An 18171-nucleotide genomic window follows, 5' to 3' on the forward strand; every position below is an offset into this window, starting at 1 on the left:
TAAATTCATGAGCACTTTGGGATTAAATTCTGCCTTTCTTCTGGCAAAGCTGTGTTGGTCATCACTAGACATTTCCACTTGTTTTTCCCTGAGAAATTTTATATCCTTGACAGATCTCTCCGGTGCCAGAAGACAGAGCAGGTTCAGGATGAGCTGAGCCAGAACCTTTTGGAGAGGATTTATGGGCTTTCCCCAGAGTGTTTTTGGGCACAGATGTGCTCATCTCATTTTCCTCTTCCTTGGAGACCCTGAATCCACTGAAATCCAAGCCCTGGGAATAACTCAGGATGCATATCATACTTATAACTCATGGATTTACTGGTGTAAATGTGTTAGGTTTAGTTTGTGATGGTGTGGGTGAAATTTGGAAGCACAGCAAAGAAATCAAGTAAAAGTGGATCAGAATCAAGAGATGTTACAGAAACCCAAGTTTTTTGTCTTAAAAGGTGCCTGAACATAAAACCTCAGTGGGTTATCCCTGATTTTTTTCTCCCTGGGATAAGGAGGTATTTTTCCTCATGATGTTTCAGGGGAGCAAACTCCTTGATTAAAGTTTGGGGAAAATTAGGACTTCCAGCAGAGTGTTCCTGTGCAGTTGGTACAGGGCAGATGTGACTGGGACTGAGAACCAAAACACACATTTTCTTCTGAAAAACAGACAGTTTGGGGTTTGTTGAAGGTTTTTTATTGTCTTGCTGGCTTGTTTTTAGAGGAGATGTTGTAATAATGTGAGATTGTGACTCTTAGTACCTCTGGCACTGGCAGAGCAGTAAAATTGATGGTAATTAATAGAGTTTAGATCTAGAGAAACTCCACCACTGCTGTGGGCTTGGATAAAGACAAGCACTGAGAGCAGAAGGTGCTTGTTCGGATTGAAGGCAGCACAATTCAAGCATCATTTGGAAAGGAAATCAGTGAAGAAAATTTAGAATTGATACTGGAATTGAATTTGGAAAAACTGATAATTTGGGAAAATCAACCATTCTTGCAGCTCCTTTACACTCACTCATCCAGCTCAGGTAACTGAACCAGAACTTGGGTGTTTTAAGCTTTGATTTTTGTGGCAGCAGGAAGGAAGGAATCAAGCTTTCCATTCCTCCACAGCCTGGATCCCTTAATCTTTCAGCTGCTGGGGACAAAAATGTCCTGTCTCCGCTGATCTGTGCTGTGGAAATAGGGAAAACACAAGGTGAAGCTTTCTAGAATGCTCCTTTCCTTTCTCCAGGATGGTGGGAGGTTTCCCATTTGCTCTCCCTTTGCTCAGGAAAGGTCTTGGGGCCCCACAGCAATTAATCCTGTTTGCACTTCATTATATTTTGTCTCATCAGTTGTTCATCTACAAGTCTCAGGAGAGTGTTTGCACCAGATTAGGCTTGGTTAAGACTCATCAAGGTGCTGTTTGCTAGGTTTGATTAGTTCAGAGGCAAAAGGGCCATTTTTAGTGGTGCTTGGAGGGCTGTTTTCTCCCTCTTCCTTATATCTGGGATATTTATTGCTGGGCTGTGTTGACAGTTGTGTTGCTGGCTGAGCTCCTGGGCTGGCTGAGGCTCTGGTTTATTAATCATACCCTGCCGGTGCTCCTGCTGCATCTCCAGCAGAAGTGGTTCCATCTCATCCTGCCTTTGCTGTGTGTGCTCTGCACTGAAACATTCACCTGCAGGGATGGTGTCACTCCCTGCTCACAAAAAATGGGAGAAGAGCAAATTCCGTGTGCTTCAGGAAAAGAAATGAAATGGGGTCACAGAATCACTGAATGGGGTGGGTTGGGAAGGACTTCAGGAAAGGAGAGTGGCTTTTTACCCAGCAGACACTGATAGGACAAGGGAGAGTGGTTTTAAATTGAGAGAAGAGGTTTAGGTGGGATATGGGGAAGGAATTCCTGGCTGGGAGAGTGGGGAGGCCCTGGAACAGTCCAGAGAAGCTGTGGCTGCCCCATCCCTGGGAGTGTCCAAGTGCAGGTTGGGCTTGAGGCAATGGACTCCTTTTGGTAAAGGATCAGGAATTAGACTGGGTTACAAATATATTGATTGGCTTGTTTTATAGATTTTGGGGTTGTTTTCATTCAGTTCTTTTGAAAGGTGAATCCCACTGAAAATCCAGCTCAGTTCCATAAACCTGGGGTTCAAATGCAGTGTCATTTATTTCACAGTCATTCGGGTGCTGGACTTTGAGGGGGTCTCTAGTCCAACCTCTTCTTAAATCTCCCTGATGTTTTTGGTTATGAACATCCACAACATTTTTCACTATATTCAGAACCAGTATTTATTCCCAGGACCACAGAGAAATGTGCTAGTAAGGGTTTGCATCATACATTTTATGTACATTGCATTTTCTGTTTACAGGTTTGGGATGATTTCCATTCAGCCCGTTACCAGTAGACTGGGAATCACTTCCTAAACCCTACAAATGCAACAGTGCTCCCATCTATTCTCAATCTCCTTCCTCTTCCTAAATCCTGCAAATCTAACACTGCTCCCAACTATTCTTCATCTCCTTCCATTTCCTAAACCCTACAGATCCAACACTGCTTCTAACTATTCTCCATCTCCTTCCCCACCAACTGCTTTCCCTTTTTAGGGAATTTTAATGTTTTATGTGCCTGAGCTTGGGAAAAATCCATCTGCCAGTCCCTGCAGGTGGACTCTTCTCTGGGAACAGCTTCCCCTCTGTTTTCTTAACCTTGGAATTCACTCTTATCTGTGTCAGGGTTTCATTTCCTCTTTGCCTCCTCTGATTTCACTCCATGCAGCATATTTAGCATATAAATGAACTCACTGCAATATCTGCACGAGGCTCCTGCCCATCCTCCCACTTAAAAAACCCACTCAGTGTTGTGTTGGAAAATGTCATTTATTAGTTCATTCCCCAGGATCCACATTTTGGGTGAGTCTGTTGGATAGGATTTATTTTTATGTTTTATTTTTTTTTGGTTGAGGTGGTTTTGGCATCGCTGGCTTTCCATCCCAAACACCACCAAGGCAGTGAAAGTTGAATTTTGTGGATTAAACTCCTCATCCATCCCTATTTGAATAGCAGTGGACTCTGAATTGTGTGGAATAAGACTCACTTTGCTTTGGGGTTGGAGGAATTCATGGCATTCCAGATTGGAATTTGAATTGTTTTTAAATAAAAGTGACTCGTAGTCACATTTATCTGCCACTGAGCAAATAATTCCAAAATTGAAATACTACATTACTTTTCAAGAAGAGAATTATTTCATTTTAATAGCTTTTTCAGGTATTTGCCTAAAAATTTCAACTAAAAAATGTTCCTAAATAGGGACAAAAATAAAAATAATGTTTTCCCAGAGTGTTTTGCCAAAACCTTTCCATGTTTCTTCCTTCTTGGCTAAAACAATTTGCCAAATGAGTGTCCAACCACTTGGCTTTACTTGTGGCAGTCCATGATCCCAGCCTAAATGACCCCAAGATTCTCTGATTCTGCGATGTTCTTCCTGCCACTAGAAAAATATGGACTAAATATATTATATATAAATGTAAAAAAAAATTATATAGAAATATATACCAGTGGAATAAAATATTTCTCACAGAAGATGGTTTAGGTCCACTTGTAATCCTAATTAATTATCTGAATAAGCTCATTAAATGTAAAATAAATAATTCTGAATTCTTCAGGAGGAAAAAAAAAAAACCCTGGGCAAGGCACTGGGGTTGTTCTGCACCCTGGAAATCAAATAAAAAGATAAATAAAGCAACTCTGTTCTCCAGAAAATCCATTTAAGACTGGTCTTAACAATCCTAAACCAAAATTTGGGGTGACTTTAGATCAGATTTGCTGGATTTTTGGGTTTGCTTTTGACCCCAACACCTTTTTAAAAGGCTTTGAAAACCGTGTGTTTGGGGGATGGAAAAGAACCACTTGGGTTTTTTCCTGGGAACAGGGAACAGCTCTGGAAGATTTTCTTGCTGGGTTTCATTTTGCTTCCAGAGCAGTTATTTATCTTCATCTCGTCTAAGCTGTGAGTCTCAAACCTTTGCTTAATTAAGGCTGGAACAGTAAATAAACAAAATTATTCCTTCTTCCATGGAGAGCAACAAAAGGTATGTGAGGGACAGATAACAGTGTTTATATTTTTGAAAACTTTGGGGTTGTTGGATTTTTTTTTGCCTTTCATCTTCTCCAAACCTCCCACCAGCAAAGGGCAAAAAACCAGCTCAGAGAAGCAGGAACCCCCCAGAAGGGTAAATTTTTGTGGGTGGCTCATGGTTTGAAATCAGGGTAAAGACATCCCAGCATTTAATTATGAAATAATAATTGGGGATTGGGAATTGTAAACAGCAATTTCACTGGGAAAGAGGGAAATGTTGGTCCTGCAGGGAGGCTTAATAACAAGGAACACTGGGCAGCACCCAGAGCTGGGAGCCAGGGCTGGATTCCGGCATTCCTGGGCTTTGGAAACTCAGCTGCCTTCCTGGAATGCTCAGAATTGCTGGGGAAAAGAGTGATTTTAAATCTTTTCAGGTCTCTGAGCGTGTGTCAGGGGAGGGCTCTGGGGCAGGAGGGACAGCACGTGTGGCCAGGGGGGTCCATTCCAGCGGGAGGGAAAAGCAGGGATTAAAGGGATAAAATGGAAATAGGGGATCTTTTTGAGGGAGCAGGGCTTTGGGAGTGAGTTGAGGCTTTTTTTAAGGGTGTTCACTGGTGTGGGTTTGCAGTGTAATCCAGACCTGGGATTTGTCAGAAAGCGGGATCATGGAGTCCCAGACTGGTTTGGGTTGGGAGAGACCTTAAAGCTCATCCAGTTCCACACCCTGCCATGGGCAGGGACACCTCCCACTATCCAAGGTTGTTCCAAGTCTTGTCCAACCTGGCCTTGGACACTTCCAGGGATGGGGCAGTGCCAGTTTGCCACTGGAAACCTGAATCCCAGAGCCCTTGAGGTTGGAAAAGCCCTCCAGGATTGAGTCCAACCCAGCACTGCCAAAGGCCACACTAAGCCAGGTTTAAATATGTCCCTGTGTGAGAAGCAGAGCAAAGTTTTAGACTAAGAACTGGTATTTTATTTTGATGTTTTCATCTAGGTAGGAAGCTGTTAAATCTGGTCTAATTATTTAGGTAAAAATATAATCTCAGCTCATAAATACCTTTCAAGTGCAGGCCTGACCTAATGCTGGTAAACTTTTATGGTTTGTCTGCAGTGGAATGAAACTCCAAACATTTGTGGTTTGGAACAAATATTTGTTGACTATTAAAACTACTGAATGTAAACAGCGAAGGGGGAACTCCACTGGATATGCTGGGTAAATGAAAATTAATTGAATTAAAGGCACAGTCAGGGATCTTGGAGCATCTTGTTTATTTTAGGCAGCAGGAGGATATATTTGACATGATAAATGTTACTCTTCTAGCTTACCTACTTTATAAAAATGACATTTTTTCTAAGCAGAATTAAAAAGAGTGTCTCTCAGAAGTGCTTTGATTGTTTGAATCAGGTTTAGAATCAAATGTTTTTAAAGTGAAAATGGAGCCATATATGGGGGTTCAGCTTAACAATAGTTAAGCTGACTTCTCAGTAGAAAGAGGTGATTCTCTGATTCTGTAACAGCAACGTGTGAAAACCAAGGAAAATACCAGGATCAAAACCAAGGAAAATACCAGGATCATCTCAGCTCAACAGTAATTTTTATATATATAGTAAGGATTTTGTGTAAGATTGTGACACCAACGGACATTTTAATTCACTGTACACGTATTTTTTCATAGTCTGCTGTACTTCAGCCACTACTGAAAAGGGAATTTCCCTCTAATTTTTGCCTGGATCCATCTGTTTTTCCTGGTTTTGCTTGGATTCCCAGTGCTGCTGACAAGTTGGTGTGTCAGGACAGGCAGTGATGCTGAAGGAAGGAGCTTCTGATCCCTGTGGAAGGGCCTGGAAGGGAGAGAAAGGACATGAAACTTTGCTAAAAATGGTCAGTGCTGTGAAAGGAAATGCAGGAAAAATTCCAGGCTGTGTCAGTTGTTTCCTCCAGCAGTGACTCACTGAAGGAATTTTGGGAAATCACTTGATTTTTGTTGCTCTGCTGAGCAAGTGCAACGGGGGGGTGATGATAGAGCTGCACTGGACATAAATATCCTCAGATTTATTCCTGGGTTTCTCCTCCAGTTCTTTGAAATTCGGAATTTCTTTAAATCCTGAATTTCTTCGTGCTGCTCTTCCCATTGCTCCTGTTCAGGCTGTTGAATAATTTGGATCAGGGTGGTGCTTTGCCATGGATTTGTGCCCAGGATGCTGAAGTGAGCCCAGCTGTCAGAAAACCCCCCTTTTTGTGATGTTCTGAAGACAAAACCCACGAAACTGTTTGTTGGAGCAGGATTGATTAATTTTGGACTTATTAATTTTGGACTTATTAACAGCCTCTGTTTCCATAATAAAAGAAGTTTCCTGGGATCTCTGGCGAGTGCTGAAAAGAGTTGGTGGGTTTGTGTGTGTTTGTATCACATCGGGTTTATTGATGTTTTAGTTACCAGCTCACAGGGGCTGCACACTGGAGTATTTGAATTAATTTAATCAATTTAATTTAATGTTAGAAACCCTGGGATTTCTCTGGGTTGTCGTGCTTCAAAAATCCTTCAAAAATCCGCTCGAGTGTGTGAATAAGCAAATGTAACCTCTGAGATGTTCTTTTAAAAACCCCAACCTATGGAACTGGCCGGGCCCGGAGCTTTTACATCCCTAGAAAAACCATTCCCAGTCTCTGGGCTCTGACCTGGCTGTGTTTGGGTGTTGTGCTGGTTTAAAGGTAAACCGGCAGGGGAAATGAACCCAACTCAAAAGAGAGATTATAAATCAGAATAACAATTTAATAAAATAATACAGTAAGTACGATTATACAGACAAACAATTGGTTTTAACCGACAAAACCCAAATGTATAACCCAGCACCCTGGGGCATGAACAGAGTGGTGTTCGTTGGGCCCCCTGAGTCCAAAGTAAAAGGAGAGGGGAAAACCTGTTGGTGAGAGTGCTGGTGCAGTCTGGTCAAGAGTGGTGGTTGCAGTCTTCCTCTGGATCCCATGAGTGATTAAAAAGTCCCAAAACTCCAAGATTATATATATCCTCCAGTTCAGGCAGGAATGCCCAGTACCTTCCTCAGGGCTGGGAGTTCCACAAAGGGTGTGAGGACAGGAGCATTCTCCTATCTTTCAGGCCTCTGAACACCCAGTTTATAGCCTGAGGAGTCAGGCTGCTCTGGGCAGGTGGTGTAAATGGTCTATTGACAATAGTTTCTGGGAAATGGCATGGAAGGCTATAGAATACACAGTTTTGGCTTACACCTACACAGTGATGAACTGGTCCCAGCTGTTCTAACTAGGACAGGTGTGTTTGTGCCCTCAGATCGTGAAGCTGAAGGCCGAGGCCCGGCTGGAGCTGCTCAAGCAGATCGGGGTGTCGGTGGACACGTGGCTCAGGAGCGCCATGAACCAGGTGATGGAGGAGCTGGAGAGCGAGCGCTGGGCCGGCCTACCCTCGGCCCCCAGCAACGGCCCCGCGCACCTGGTACGTGGGGAACTTCTCCAGCGGCAACTCCGGACTTTGTGTGGGATGGAAAGAGGCCAGAGAGGCACCGGAGACGCTCCGAGGGCTGGAGCCAGGCTGGGAGAGCTGGGGGGGTTCACCTGGAGGAGAGAAGGCTCCAGGGAGAGCTGAGAGCCCCTTGCAGGGCCTAGAGGGGCTCCAGGAGAGCTGGAGAGGGACTGGGGACAAGGGATGGAGGGACAGGACACAGGGAATGGCTTCCCACTGCCAGAGTGCAGGGCTAGATGGGATATTAGGAAGGAATTCCTGGCTGTGAGGGTGGGGAGGCCCTGGCGCAGGTTGACCAGACAAACTGTGGCTGCTTGTGCTCATTCCCATGTATCTCCGTTTCTTCCCTCATTCCCACATTTCTCCATGCTCTTCCCTCATTCCCACATTTCTCCATGCTTTTTCCTCATTCCCATGTTTCTCCATGCTCTTCCCTCATTCCCACATTTCTCCATGCCCTTCCCTCATTCCCATGTTTCTCTGTGCTCTTCCCTCATTCTCATGTTTCTCCTGCTCTTCGCTCATTCCCACGTTTCTCCATGCTCTTCCCTCATTCCCATGCATCTCCATGCTCTTCCCTTATTCCCATGTTTCTCCCTGCTTTTCCCTCATTCCCATGTTTCTCCATGCTTTTTCCTCATTCCCATGTTTCTCCATATGTTTCCTTGGTGGTGGAGGCAAACCCTTGGAAGGAAGGGATTATTTGGATGTCCAGGTATTCTCATCTGTGGCAGCTTTAGTTCAAAGAAGTGAGTGAGCACGGAATGGAATCTCAGCCAACGCTTCCCAAATCCACTGTTTGCTTCCTTCAGGATGTTAGAATGTTTCTGCAAACGCTTCCCAGATCCATTCTTTGGGATTCTGGGATTTTTCTCCTCAGAGGTTCCACACAGCTTGTGATGGTGCTTTGCAGGGAAGGCTGTGATCACTGTCTGTCTCCACAGGCTTTATTCTCGGGATTAGTACAGTCAGAAAGTCAGGTTGTAGTGTGCACATCCAAGCTTCAGCCTTCCCAAATCCCAGAGGAATTGCATGTGTGGAAAGTGCTGAGTGAGTTTCACCTCAGATCCTTTCCAGCCACCATAGATGAGGATTTGTTCCAGAGCTGTGTTAAACAATGTTTTATTCCCTTTTTTTCTTGTTCTCCACCTCCTTTAACTTCCAGTTGTGCCTGTTGGGTTGCTCCCAACTCCTTATTCCCTGTCTTCTGGGACATGGCAGCAGTTGAATCCAAGCCCGTGCTGGTCCTACCACAGCGTGGGAGGTTCAGCACTGAGGCTTATTTTCCCTTTTTACACTTTCATAGACTCCTGGATTAAAAAAACCCTGCTCTGTTGACTTTGGCAGGCTGGACAGGGACAGCCCAGAGCTGGAATTCTTAGAACTGCTCCCAAAATTACGCTGCTTGTCATTATTAGAGGAATTACTGCAGCACTTTCACTTCACCCCCGAAGAGCGGGCAGTGTTTGATGTCCCAGATTTTGCCCCTGCTTTTCATGGAATCATTTGGGCAGCAAATCTCTCCATATATTTCCTTTTCAAGAGCTATAAAACAGGGAGCAGCACCGGTGCCTTTATTTCATCTACTCCAGTAAGGAGCTGAAGGAATTAATATCCCATCAGGATAGAATATATATAGAATATATATATATCTGTATATAGAGAGAATATATATAGAATATATCTATCCTGATATCCATCAGAATAGAAGGATGAAATGCAGAATCCTGGGAAGGAAGACTGGGGTTTTTCCATGTTTTTTACAGCATGCCCCCCAACAAATAATAATGAGGGAATAATGTCACCATGGGCTTTGTGCTCTGTGTTTGCTGGGACCCGAAGCAGGACATGGGTATATATGAAACAAAACAAGATGGATTTATATATATATATATATATATATATATTTATTTCCATACCTTTTTTCTCTTTTTTCTCATTTTTCTCATCACCTCACCTGGATTTATTCCTGGCTTTGCTGCCTGTTCCGCACCTTTGGTATCATTAAGCCTCATCTATTTATTCCTTGATTTCTCACGTATTTATTCCTTCCCAACACAGTTTTTCACCCCAGGCCCTGCAGAAGGATGAGCTTTATCAAACCAACCCCTCAGTTTTCTGTGTCCCTCTTTTTCCTCTCCTTACCTACTTCCCAAATGATTTTATGGAAAAGGAAGTCAGAGCAGCCACACAGTTAAAATTAAACCCCATTTTCCCTCCTTGTGTTAGAAAACCAGGAGCAGGTGTGGCACAAACGAGCCTCTCCAGACATGATCCACTAATTTCCATGATGTTCCTTATGGATGGCAGCTGGGACACAGCCCAGGCACAGCCAAAGGCAGAGACAGGAGGGAAAACCTTCCATTTGCCACAGTTCATAGTTGGTTGGGAATAAATCCAAGCGTTACCCACATGTAGGACAAGGAATTTTTGGTTATCCCAGTGTCCATGAAAACACTGAAGGAGCAATGGAGGCAAACAGCACTTGAGTGGAAATTAGTGGGGGGGGGGGAAATCATTGGAATTGCAAGGATTTAGTCAGGAAATTTAATAAAAAATCATGAAGTCCAGAAATGATGAATCTTTGTGCCCTTCTAGTCCAGGTTTAGAAGATGTTCCAGAGGGCTGGTTTAGGGAGGCTGCACAGGGGTTTTTTGAGCTAAGCTTAACTTTCTGTTGATTTCTCAGCCTTCTAGTTTTCCCAAGGAGGACCAAATTCATCCCTCCCATGAACAGGAATAAATAAAGGGAAGATGGCAAAAGCAGAACAGTGCTGCCTTTCATTCCAAGGACTATTTTCACAGGATAATTCATCATTTTCACATGAGATAAAGTGTTTATTCAAAACCCAGCCCAGGCATGAGGCCAAAGCACAGCTCATGGCAGCCTTGCCCAAATTACATTCATAGAAACTTGTATTTTTCCAGCATTTTTCAGGTTTTATTTAAACTTTTATAGCAAGTTTTTTTCCTCTAAGGATTTTTTTTATTATTATTTTTAATAAACTGCAGGACATCTATTGTGCAGAATGTACTGATTTTGGGGCTTGATTTTTTTTCAACTTGAAATATTGCCAGTGCAGATTTATTTTATAACTCGTGGTCACGGGTACGTGAAGCTTTTAGTGGCATAAATTCTCTTTTTTTTTTCCATTGAACTACCCCGTCCCTGGAAGTGTCCAAGGCCAGTTTGGAGCAACCTGGGCTATTGGAAGGTGTCCCTGCCCATGGCAGGAGGTGGAACTGGATGATTTTAAGGTCCCTCCCAACCCAAACCATCCTGGGATTCTGTGGTGACTCTTCTGATCTTATTTAAGGATCATATCTTGAATATTATTAAATTGTTGGGGTTTGTCCACTTTCCACGAGTGGAAAAAAACTCACTGAAAAATAGGAATCAAACTGGATTTGATTGTTCTTTTCTCACTGATACCTCTCAGCTGGAATTTAATGGCATTAACAAATGGAATTTGTTGGAACAGATCAATGCTGATGCAGAAAAAGAGGAAGGGGAAGAGTTTGAGGACAGCATGGACGTGTTTGATGACAGCAGTTCCAGTCCTTCGGGCACCCTCAGAAATTACCCCCTCACCTGCAAAGTTGTTTATTCCTATAAGGTCAGTGATTGATTATTGTTTTTAACTGGTTAGAAAAATTGTACCACAGACCACTAAGAAATGTGGGAGCTCACAAGGTGGGATTCTGGGGAATTCCATCTCTCCTTGAGGGAAAAAGGCTCTTGTGAGTGGTAATAAAGAGACACCTCATTTGGATTTTTTAAAGCATCTCCATCAGAAAACTCCCAGTGTTTTAAAAACCGGTTTTAAAATAAAAATCGAGGTGAAAATGTTCTTTCCGCTGCTCCTGAAGCCACTTTTCCAACCTTCCTGTTCTCCCTTCAGGCTTCCCAACCAGATGAATTGACCATAGAGGAGCACGAGGTGTTGGAGGTCATCGAGGATGGAGACATGGAAGACTGGGTAAAGGTATCACTTTCCTGGGATTGTTTGCATGAATTCCATCAGAAATGAAACTTGGAATGGGAGGAAATACTGGGATTCTTTCCAGAGGATTGTGCACAAGCAGAGAATCTCTTCTGTGATTGGTTTCCAGGCACGGAATAAGGCGGGTCAGGTGGGATATGTCCCGGAGAAGTACCTGCAATTCCCAACTTCCAGCAGCCTCCTGAGCATGCTCCAGTCCCTGGCGGCGCTGGACAGTCGATCCCACACCTCCAACAACTCCACGGAGGTGGATTTAGTCTCAGGAAGCCTCAATGGAGACTCCAGTGGTAAATACCAGTGAAAAATAAACACTGTGTTAAGCTGCTTCTTGAAAATATTCTATATATCCAGTCTAGGAGAGTTCCTCAGATTCCATAGAATCACGGGATCGCTAAGGCTGGAAAAGACCTCCAAGATCATCAGGGCCAACCTGTGACCAAATCCCACAATTCCCACAAAACTATATGGCATTTCTCATGTTTTGAACACTTCCAGGGATGGTGACACCCCAGCCCTCACTTCCCAGGTCAGCCCATTCCAATGGGCAGGGAATTCATTTTCCCTGATGTCCGACCTGAAACTCCCCCCGGGGCAGTTTGAGGCCCTTTCCTCTCGTCCTGTCAGTGATTTCCTGGGAGAAAAGGCTGATCCCACCTGGCCACAACCTCCTGTCAGGACCTGATCTGGATGTGAGCACAGCTCAGGAATTCCCTCGTGTCAAATCTCCATAATTCACCTCCCAGATTGAGTTTAACGCCAATTAAAACTAAAGAAACGCAAAATAATTTGTCTCAGCAACAACAGAATCTTTCAGGCTGGAAAAGCACTTCCAAACCTTCAATTCCAGCTCTAAAAATCTGTGTTTAATTCCTGTTTTTTTCATGGCTTATTCCAATTACGCTGTTTGGGTTTTTTTTTCCCCCTCTTTCCACCTTCAGTCTGTTTTGTAAAAGCACTTTATGACTACGAGGGGCAGACGGATGACGAGCTGTCCTTCCCAGAGGGAGCCATTATCCGCATCCTGAACAAGGAAAACCAGGATGACGATGGATTTTGGGAAGGGGAATTCAACGGCAGAGTCGGGGTGTTCCCGTCAGTGCTGGTGGAGGAACTGACGGCCTCGGAAAATGGGGAGACCCCCTGGATTGGGGATATTCAGGTGGGTTGTTGGTTGGGGGAGTTGGAAAGGTTGGAAAGATCTGCCAGTTCTTCGGGAAAAAAAATGGGAATCGGTTTAAGAGGAAAAATCAACTGATTTAAGAAAAAAAATAGAGGCAATTTTAGGAAAAAAAATCAGAAGCAACTTAAGAAAAAAAATAGAAGCAATTTTAGGAAAAAAATCAAGCAATTTAAGAAAAAATCAGAAGCAATTTAAGAAAAAAAATAGAAGCAATTTTAGGAAAAAAATCAGAAGCAATTTGAGGAAAAAAAAACCCAGGTTAAGAAAAAAAATCAGAACCAATTTAAGAAAAACAATCAAAACCACTTTGAGGAAAAAAAAAACCAGAACCAGTTTAGAGAAAAAAAATCAAAATCAGTTTAAGAAAAGCAGTCAAAACCAATTTAAGAAAAAAAAAAAACAGTACCAATTTAGAGAAAAAAAATCAGAACCAATTTAAGGAAAACAATGAGAGGCAATTTAAGAAAAAAAATAGAAGCAATTTGAGGAAAAAAAGAACCAGGTTAAGAAAAAAAAATCAGAACCAATTTAAGAAAAACAATCAAAACCACTTTGAGAAAGAAAAAAAAAGAACCAATTTAGAGAAAAAAAATCAGAACCAATTTAAGAAAAACAATGAGAGGCAATTTAAGAAAAAAAATCCAGAACCAATTTGAGGAAAAAAAATTAAGCAGCAATTTAAGAGGAAAGAAATCAGGAGTGATTTAAGAGAAAAAAATCAGAAGCAAGTTAAGAGAAAAAAAATCAAGCAGTGTAAGAAAAAAAAATCAGAATCACTTTAAGGAAAAAATATCCAGCAATTTAAGAAAACAAGAATTAGAAGCAATTTAAGAAAAAAAAGATCAGAAGGAATTTGAGAAAAAAAGAACCAATTTAGGAAAAAAAATCAGAACCAATTTGAGAAAAAACCCCACAAAACCATTTGAAGGAAAAAACCCACAGAACTAGTTTAAGAAAAAAAAATTAAGCAATTTAAGAAAACAAGAATTAGAAGGAATTTAAGAAAAAAAAAGATCAGAAGGAATTTGAGAAAAAAAGTCTGAACCAATTTAAGAACCAAACCCCAAGCCCTGAGTGCTTATATTTGAGTTTCTTCCCCAGTCTAATATTTCTCAAGGGATGTATTTTGGGAAATAGAGCAGATTTGTGACTGAAGGGAAATATTTGGATAGAAAGGAAGGGAATCAGAGGAGGAAATTCCCAGTCCTTGATTTCTGGCAGAGCCTGAGATGTCAAACACAGCCTGGCACAAAAAGAGAACTCCAGGCTCTTTCAGCCCCAGTTTTTTGGGTTTATACTTAAATTTCTTCTGTGTCCTATCAGCTTTGAGGGACAGGATCCTCCCAAGTATTGGAATACATGAAATTTTGCCAAAACGTCCCATTTCAGTGGAGTTCTGTAATCCTTCTATTAGAAAATGACACACATTCCCACATGGAATTGTGGTGGTAGAAACTGGACTTCCTTGTTCCCTATTCTTCCAGTGTTTTTATTCTTTACTTTGATACTGTGAAAAGGAATATTTAAATTAAATTCGTGCAGCTGAGAGGGGATAAAGCCCATGATCCCAACACTTTCTTGTGGATCTGTGGCCACACAACATTTTTATTTCCAATAACCTTCAAAAATCCCTCATAATTACCTGGGAGAGGCTGGAAATTCCTGCTGGGTGGCAACCTGTGATTTAAAAAAAACTGGGTCACTGTTCAATATCTTGGCTTTCCTTCCCACATGTTTTCTCTGGAGGGAAGCTGTTGGCACGGCGATGGCTCAGGAAACTGGGATGTGCCTAAGAAATTCCCAGGGGAAGGGTTTTTGCAGCCCCTTGGATGTTTTTCCCCCACAGGTTTCTCCAACTCCGAAGCCCAACAATGTCCTCCCACCGCTCCCGTTGTACGACCAACCTCCCACCAGTCCCTATCCCAGCCCGGATAAAAGAGGCTCCCAGTTCTTCCCAAGGTCTCCATCAACTAATGGTAAGAATTTTGGGGGATGGAAAAACAACCACTTCAGCCAGAGCTTCATTTGGGATGTTCCTGTTTCGGTGGAGGGGGGAAAAAAGGAGCATTTTTGCCACGTGAAGTCGCAAAATCAGCCCTTCCAAGGGCTTAGGAGCTTAATGGAGTTAATTCAGCCAGGCTGAGGAGCCTCTTTATGATGAGGGGTTGGTTTTATTCCCTCAGAAAACAACTTTGGATCCGAGTGCCCGGGATTCTCCCAACCGCCGCGGATTCCCACCGAAACTTCCTACGGAAAACTGCGACCTGTGAGTGAAACCCCAATCCCGGCGGGGGGGGGGGGGTTTATTGGCATTACAGAGTAGGAATTGGGGTGGGAACATCCAAATCCAGGGGGGTGGGACAGCACCTGGGGATTGGCTCCCTGTGTCCTGCAAATCCAGTGATTCCCTGTAAACCAGCAGTGTCCTGGATGAGAACAAGGAAAGGTCTGTTCCCTCTGTCGTTGTGTTCAGAGATGCCCTTGAGGCTCATCCAGGCCTGTCCTTCCTTATCCTACCCTCCCGTGTCCCAGCTCTGCATCCATGTGAGGCTTGGAATCAGGAATTCTCACCGGGGAGGGAATTCCAGCCGTAATGATATAAAATAAAATAAAATATAGGTGTTACTTGATATAAAATAGGTGTTACTTGATAAACTTGGGGCACTGGGAGGCGATTTCTGGTCCTGCCACATATAAAAACCCCTCAGCGGAGCTGGAAAAAGAGGTGAGGAATAAATGCCAGAGGAGTTTAGTCTTATGTTTGGTACAATTCCTGCTTTCCAGCAGTTTGCTGCACTGTCCTGGCATTACTTGGATTTAGAGTTGTATTTATTTCCAACCCCTTTGATTTGAGGGATTTGGATTCAGAATTCTCGATGATCAGATCAATATATTTTGTGTTGTCTTTGCTGCTTAGGAAAAAGTAATTTTGCCAGAGAAGGAAAGGAAGAATTTAATCACTTAGAACATGGCAAAATCCATTCCTGGGATTTACTTGGAGGGTTTCAAAGTCCTGAACCAAATCAGAACGTTTGTCTTTTCCTGGCCTTTTCAGTGAATGAGGTTGCAGAAAAAAAAAGAGCATTTTTGGGTATTCCAAGAATATGTTCTGAATATTCCAATGAATATTGCAGTGAATTAGCCTTGGCCATGGACCCACAGGAGGCAGGGGCAGCACTGCATCATTCAGGGCTTAAATATTGATTTCACATTGATTTCCTTGTAAAACTCACTGATCCAGCCTTTGTAGATTTATATTTTCCTCATGGATTCCTTGCAATGTATTGTCTTTTCGAGATACCACTGCAGTGTCATGCCTTGATCCAAAGGATTTCTGTTAAAGATATCCAGGATATCCAGTACTGGGCAGTTTGGGATGGAATTGCCCCATAGTTCATTATTTTCCATAGCAAGTCACTCTGTATTCCGAAATCATGTCCTGAAAACCCTGGTAGCACTAAAGGTGAGCAAAAAGAACTCGATGGAAGTGGCAGAGTGTGAGAATAACCCCAGATTTCAGGGATGTGTCTCGAGCTCAGTGATGGATGAAATGTAAGTCCCTTAGAGGCAACAGAGCGTTCAGGCAGTTCCCACCCCACAGAAATTCCAGGAAAAAGCACTGTCAGATTCAGCATTTGGTGTAAATTCCAAGGTGTTTTCCAGTTTCCCACCCTGGGTTATCCATGGGTGCAGGAAGAATGGGCAGGGGAAAATCAGCTGTGGTGGCTTCCCTGGGGACGCTGGAGCTGAATCCAGCTGGTTCCTCCTCCCTGTCTGTTCACGTCAGCTTGAGGGACGAGCCCAAAGGTGGCGTTTAGTCTGTGCCAGAGCTGGGATTTGCTGGTTTTCTGCTGGGATTTGCTGGTTTTCTGCCAGGATTTGCCCTTTCCGTGGCGGTCACAGGTGATTTTGGCCGTTCCAGGTGCGAGCAGCTCCTCCACCCCCCACCCAGCACCACCGCCGGCCCCCGGAGAAGATCGAGGACGTGGAGATCACCCTGGTGTGACCGGGGGGGGCTGAGCAGGAGGGCTACAATCAAGACCAAACCCAGCATTTGGTCCCTCTCCCATTTTTAGGCACCTTTGCATGAAGAAGACTTTGGAATAGAGCGGGACACCGGGAGGGTTGGATTTTGGCGGATCCCTTCCCGCGGCCGTGAAGATTTTTGTGCCTTTTTTTGTTTGTTTTTTGGTTTCTCTCCATGGGTTTTGGCCTCTCTTAGCACAAAGCAAGCCCAGCAGAGGATTTGCCTCGGAGCAGGCTTTTCCTCCTGGCTGAAGATGCTCCGTTTTTTTCCCGAGGAGACTGAGGAATGAGCCTCCTTCCTGCAGCTTAGTCATAGCACCCTTTGCTCCCGTGCATTAGTACAGTATATTACTGTTGCCATAGGAATGTGCTGAACATTGTGGATCCTTCCAGTAGCATTGGATTGTCCGATCAGGTGTTAAATCAGATCCCGTGGAATGAAAAAAAGGGAACGGGAAAATCAGTCGAAAGGAGAGGCTGGCTCCTCTTTCACCCCCCTGCAGAAAGGAAGAAATAGGAAAAGAAGCTCCTGGAGGAGCAAAAGACCACGGGGGGGGTTTGTTCCCCTCGTCAGGAATCATCAGCTGGACCCTTCTGCTCCTTGGATTCCTATTTACACAGGACTTTTTAGTCCCAGAGGATCTACTCTGGAGGTGCTGAATCAGTAGCAACATCTTGTTCCGTAGCATAAACCAGAAAAGTAAGTGAGGTTTTGTCTAGATCTGCAAATCGAGCTGCTTTATTTTTTGTTTTCTTAGCAGATTTTGGGGATTTGGGTTTGTTGGGTTTTTTTTAAAGTGTTTGGGTCATTCCTACCCCAGTTATTGCTGTGTGCTTAATTATCCAACGTTAGCAGGTATCTTTGTCATCCAACCACCTGGCTTGAGTTAGAGGTTCCATTTTAAGAGTATTTACATGCATTTAGCTGTTGCATTGGACGGTCCTGTAGCATTTTCCCAGTGAATCCCATCAACCAGCCAAAGCCAGGGAGCCTGGAGCTCCCTGTGATGCCTTCACACCACCTTGGTGCCCAAGATCTGCTCTCCAGTCCCTCTCAGGAGAGAAGCAGAGAGGAGAAGAATTGCAAATTTCCTGCTGGAGAGCTCTGAAAAAGGGAGCTTTGGTTTCGCTGTGCTTTTGAAGAAAAGGGTTCTGAGGTCGGAGGTGGAGAGGGAAAAACTGGCTGAGAACAGGTTTTTTTGGGGTCCTGGCTGAATTATTGTCAGCAATCTCCATCAGAGGGAGGATCAGAGGCATCCCCAGGTTGGGTTTTGAGCTGTTTCTGTGGGTTCTCTTGTGTCTTCATTGGGTTTTTGTTCAAAGCCAGTGAGTTTTCTACCTTTAGTTTACTAACAAGGGCTATTTTTTGAGGCTGCATTTACAAAAAAAAAAAAAAAAAAACAACACAAAAAACAAC

At 43.5% G+C, this 18171-nt stretch overlaps 1 protein-coding gene across 2 annotated transcripts in view; it reads left to right on the top strand.

Moving 5' to 3' along the window:
* Nucleotides 1–18171, top strand: part of FCHSD2 (FCH and double SH3 domains 2) — a 112507-nt gene extending 94336 nt beyond the window's left edge. For both annotated transcript variants that reach the window (XM_032679074.1, XM_032679075.1), the window contains 8 exons: nucleotides 7357–7518; nucleotides 11027–11161; nucleotides 11447–11530; nucleotides 11658–11835; nucleotides 12487–12707; nucleotides 14575–14704; nucleotides 14912–14994; nucleotides 16651–18171. In XM_032679074.1, the coding sequence (XP_032534965.1) occupies nucleotides 7357–7518; nucleotides 11027–11161; nucleotides 11447–11530; nucleotides 11658–11835; nucleotides 12487–12707; nucleotides 14575–14704; nucleotides 14912–14994; nucleotides 16651–16734 (1077 nt within the window). In that variant the 3' untranslated portion in view covers nucleotides 16735–18171. The remainder of the gene's footprint in view (nucleotides 1–7356; nucleotides 7519–11026; nucleotides 11162–11446; nucleotides 11531–11657; nucleotides 11836–12486; nucleotides 12708–14574; nucleotides 14705–14911; nucleotides 14995–16650) is intronic.

This window comes from Chiroxiphia lanceolata, chromosome 2 (assembly GCF_009829145.1).
Source record: "Chiroxiphia lanceolata isolate bChiLan1 chromosome 2, bChiLan1.pri, whole genome shotgun sequence".
Taxonomy (NCBI): Eukaryota; Metazoa; Chordata; class Aves; order Passeriformes; family Pipridae; genus Chiroxiphia; species Chiroxiphia lanceolata.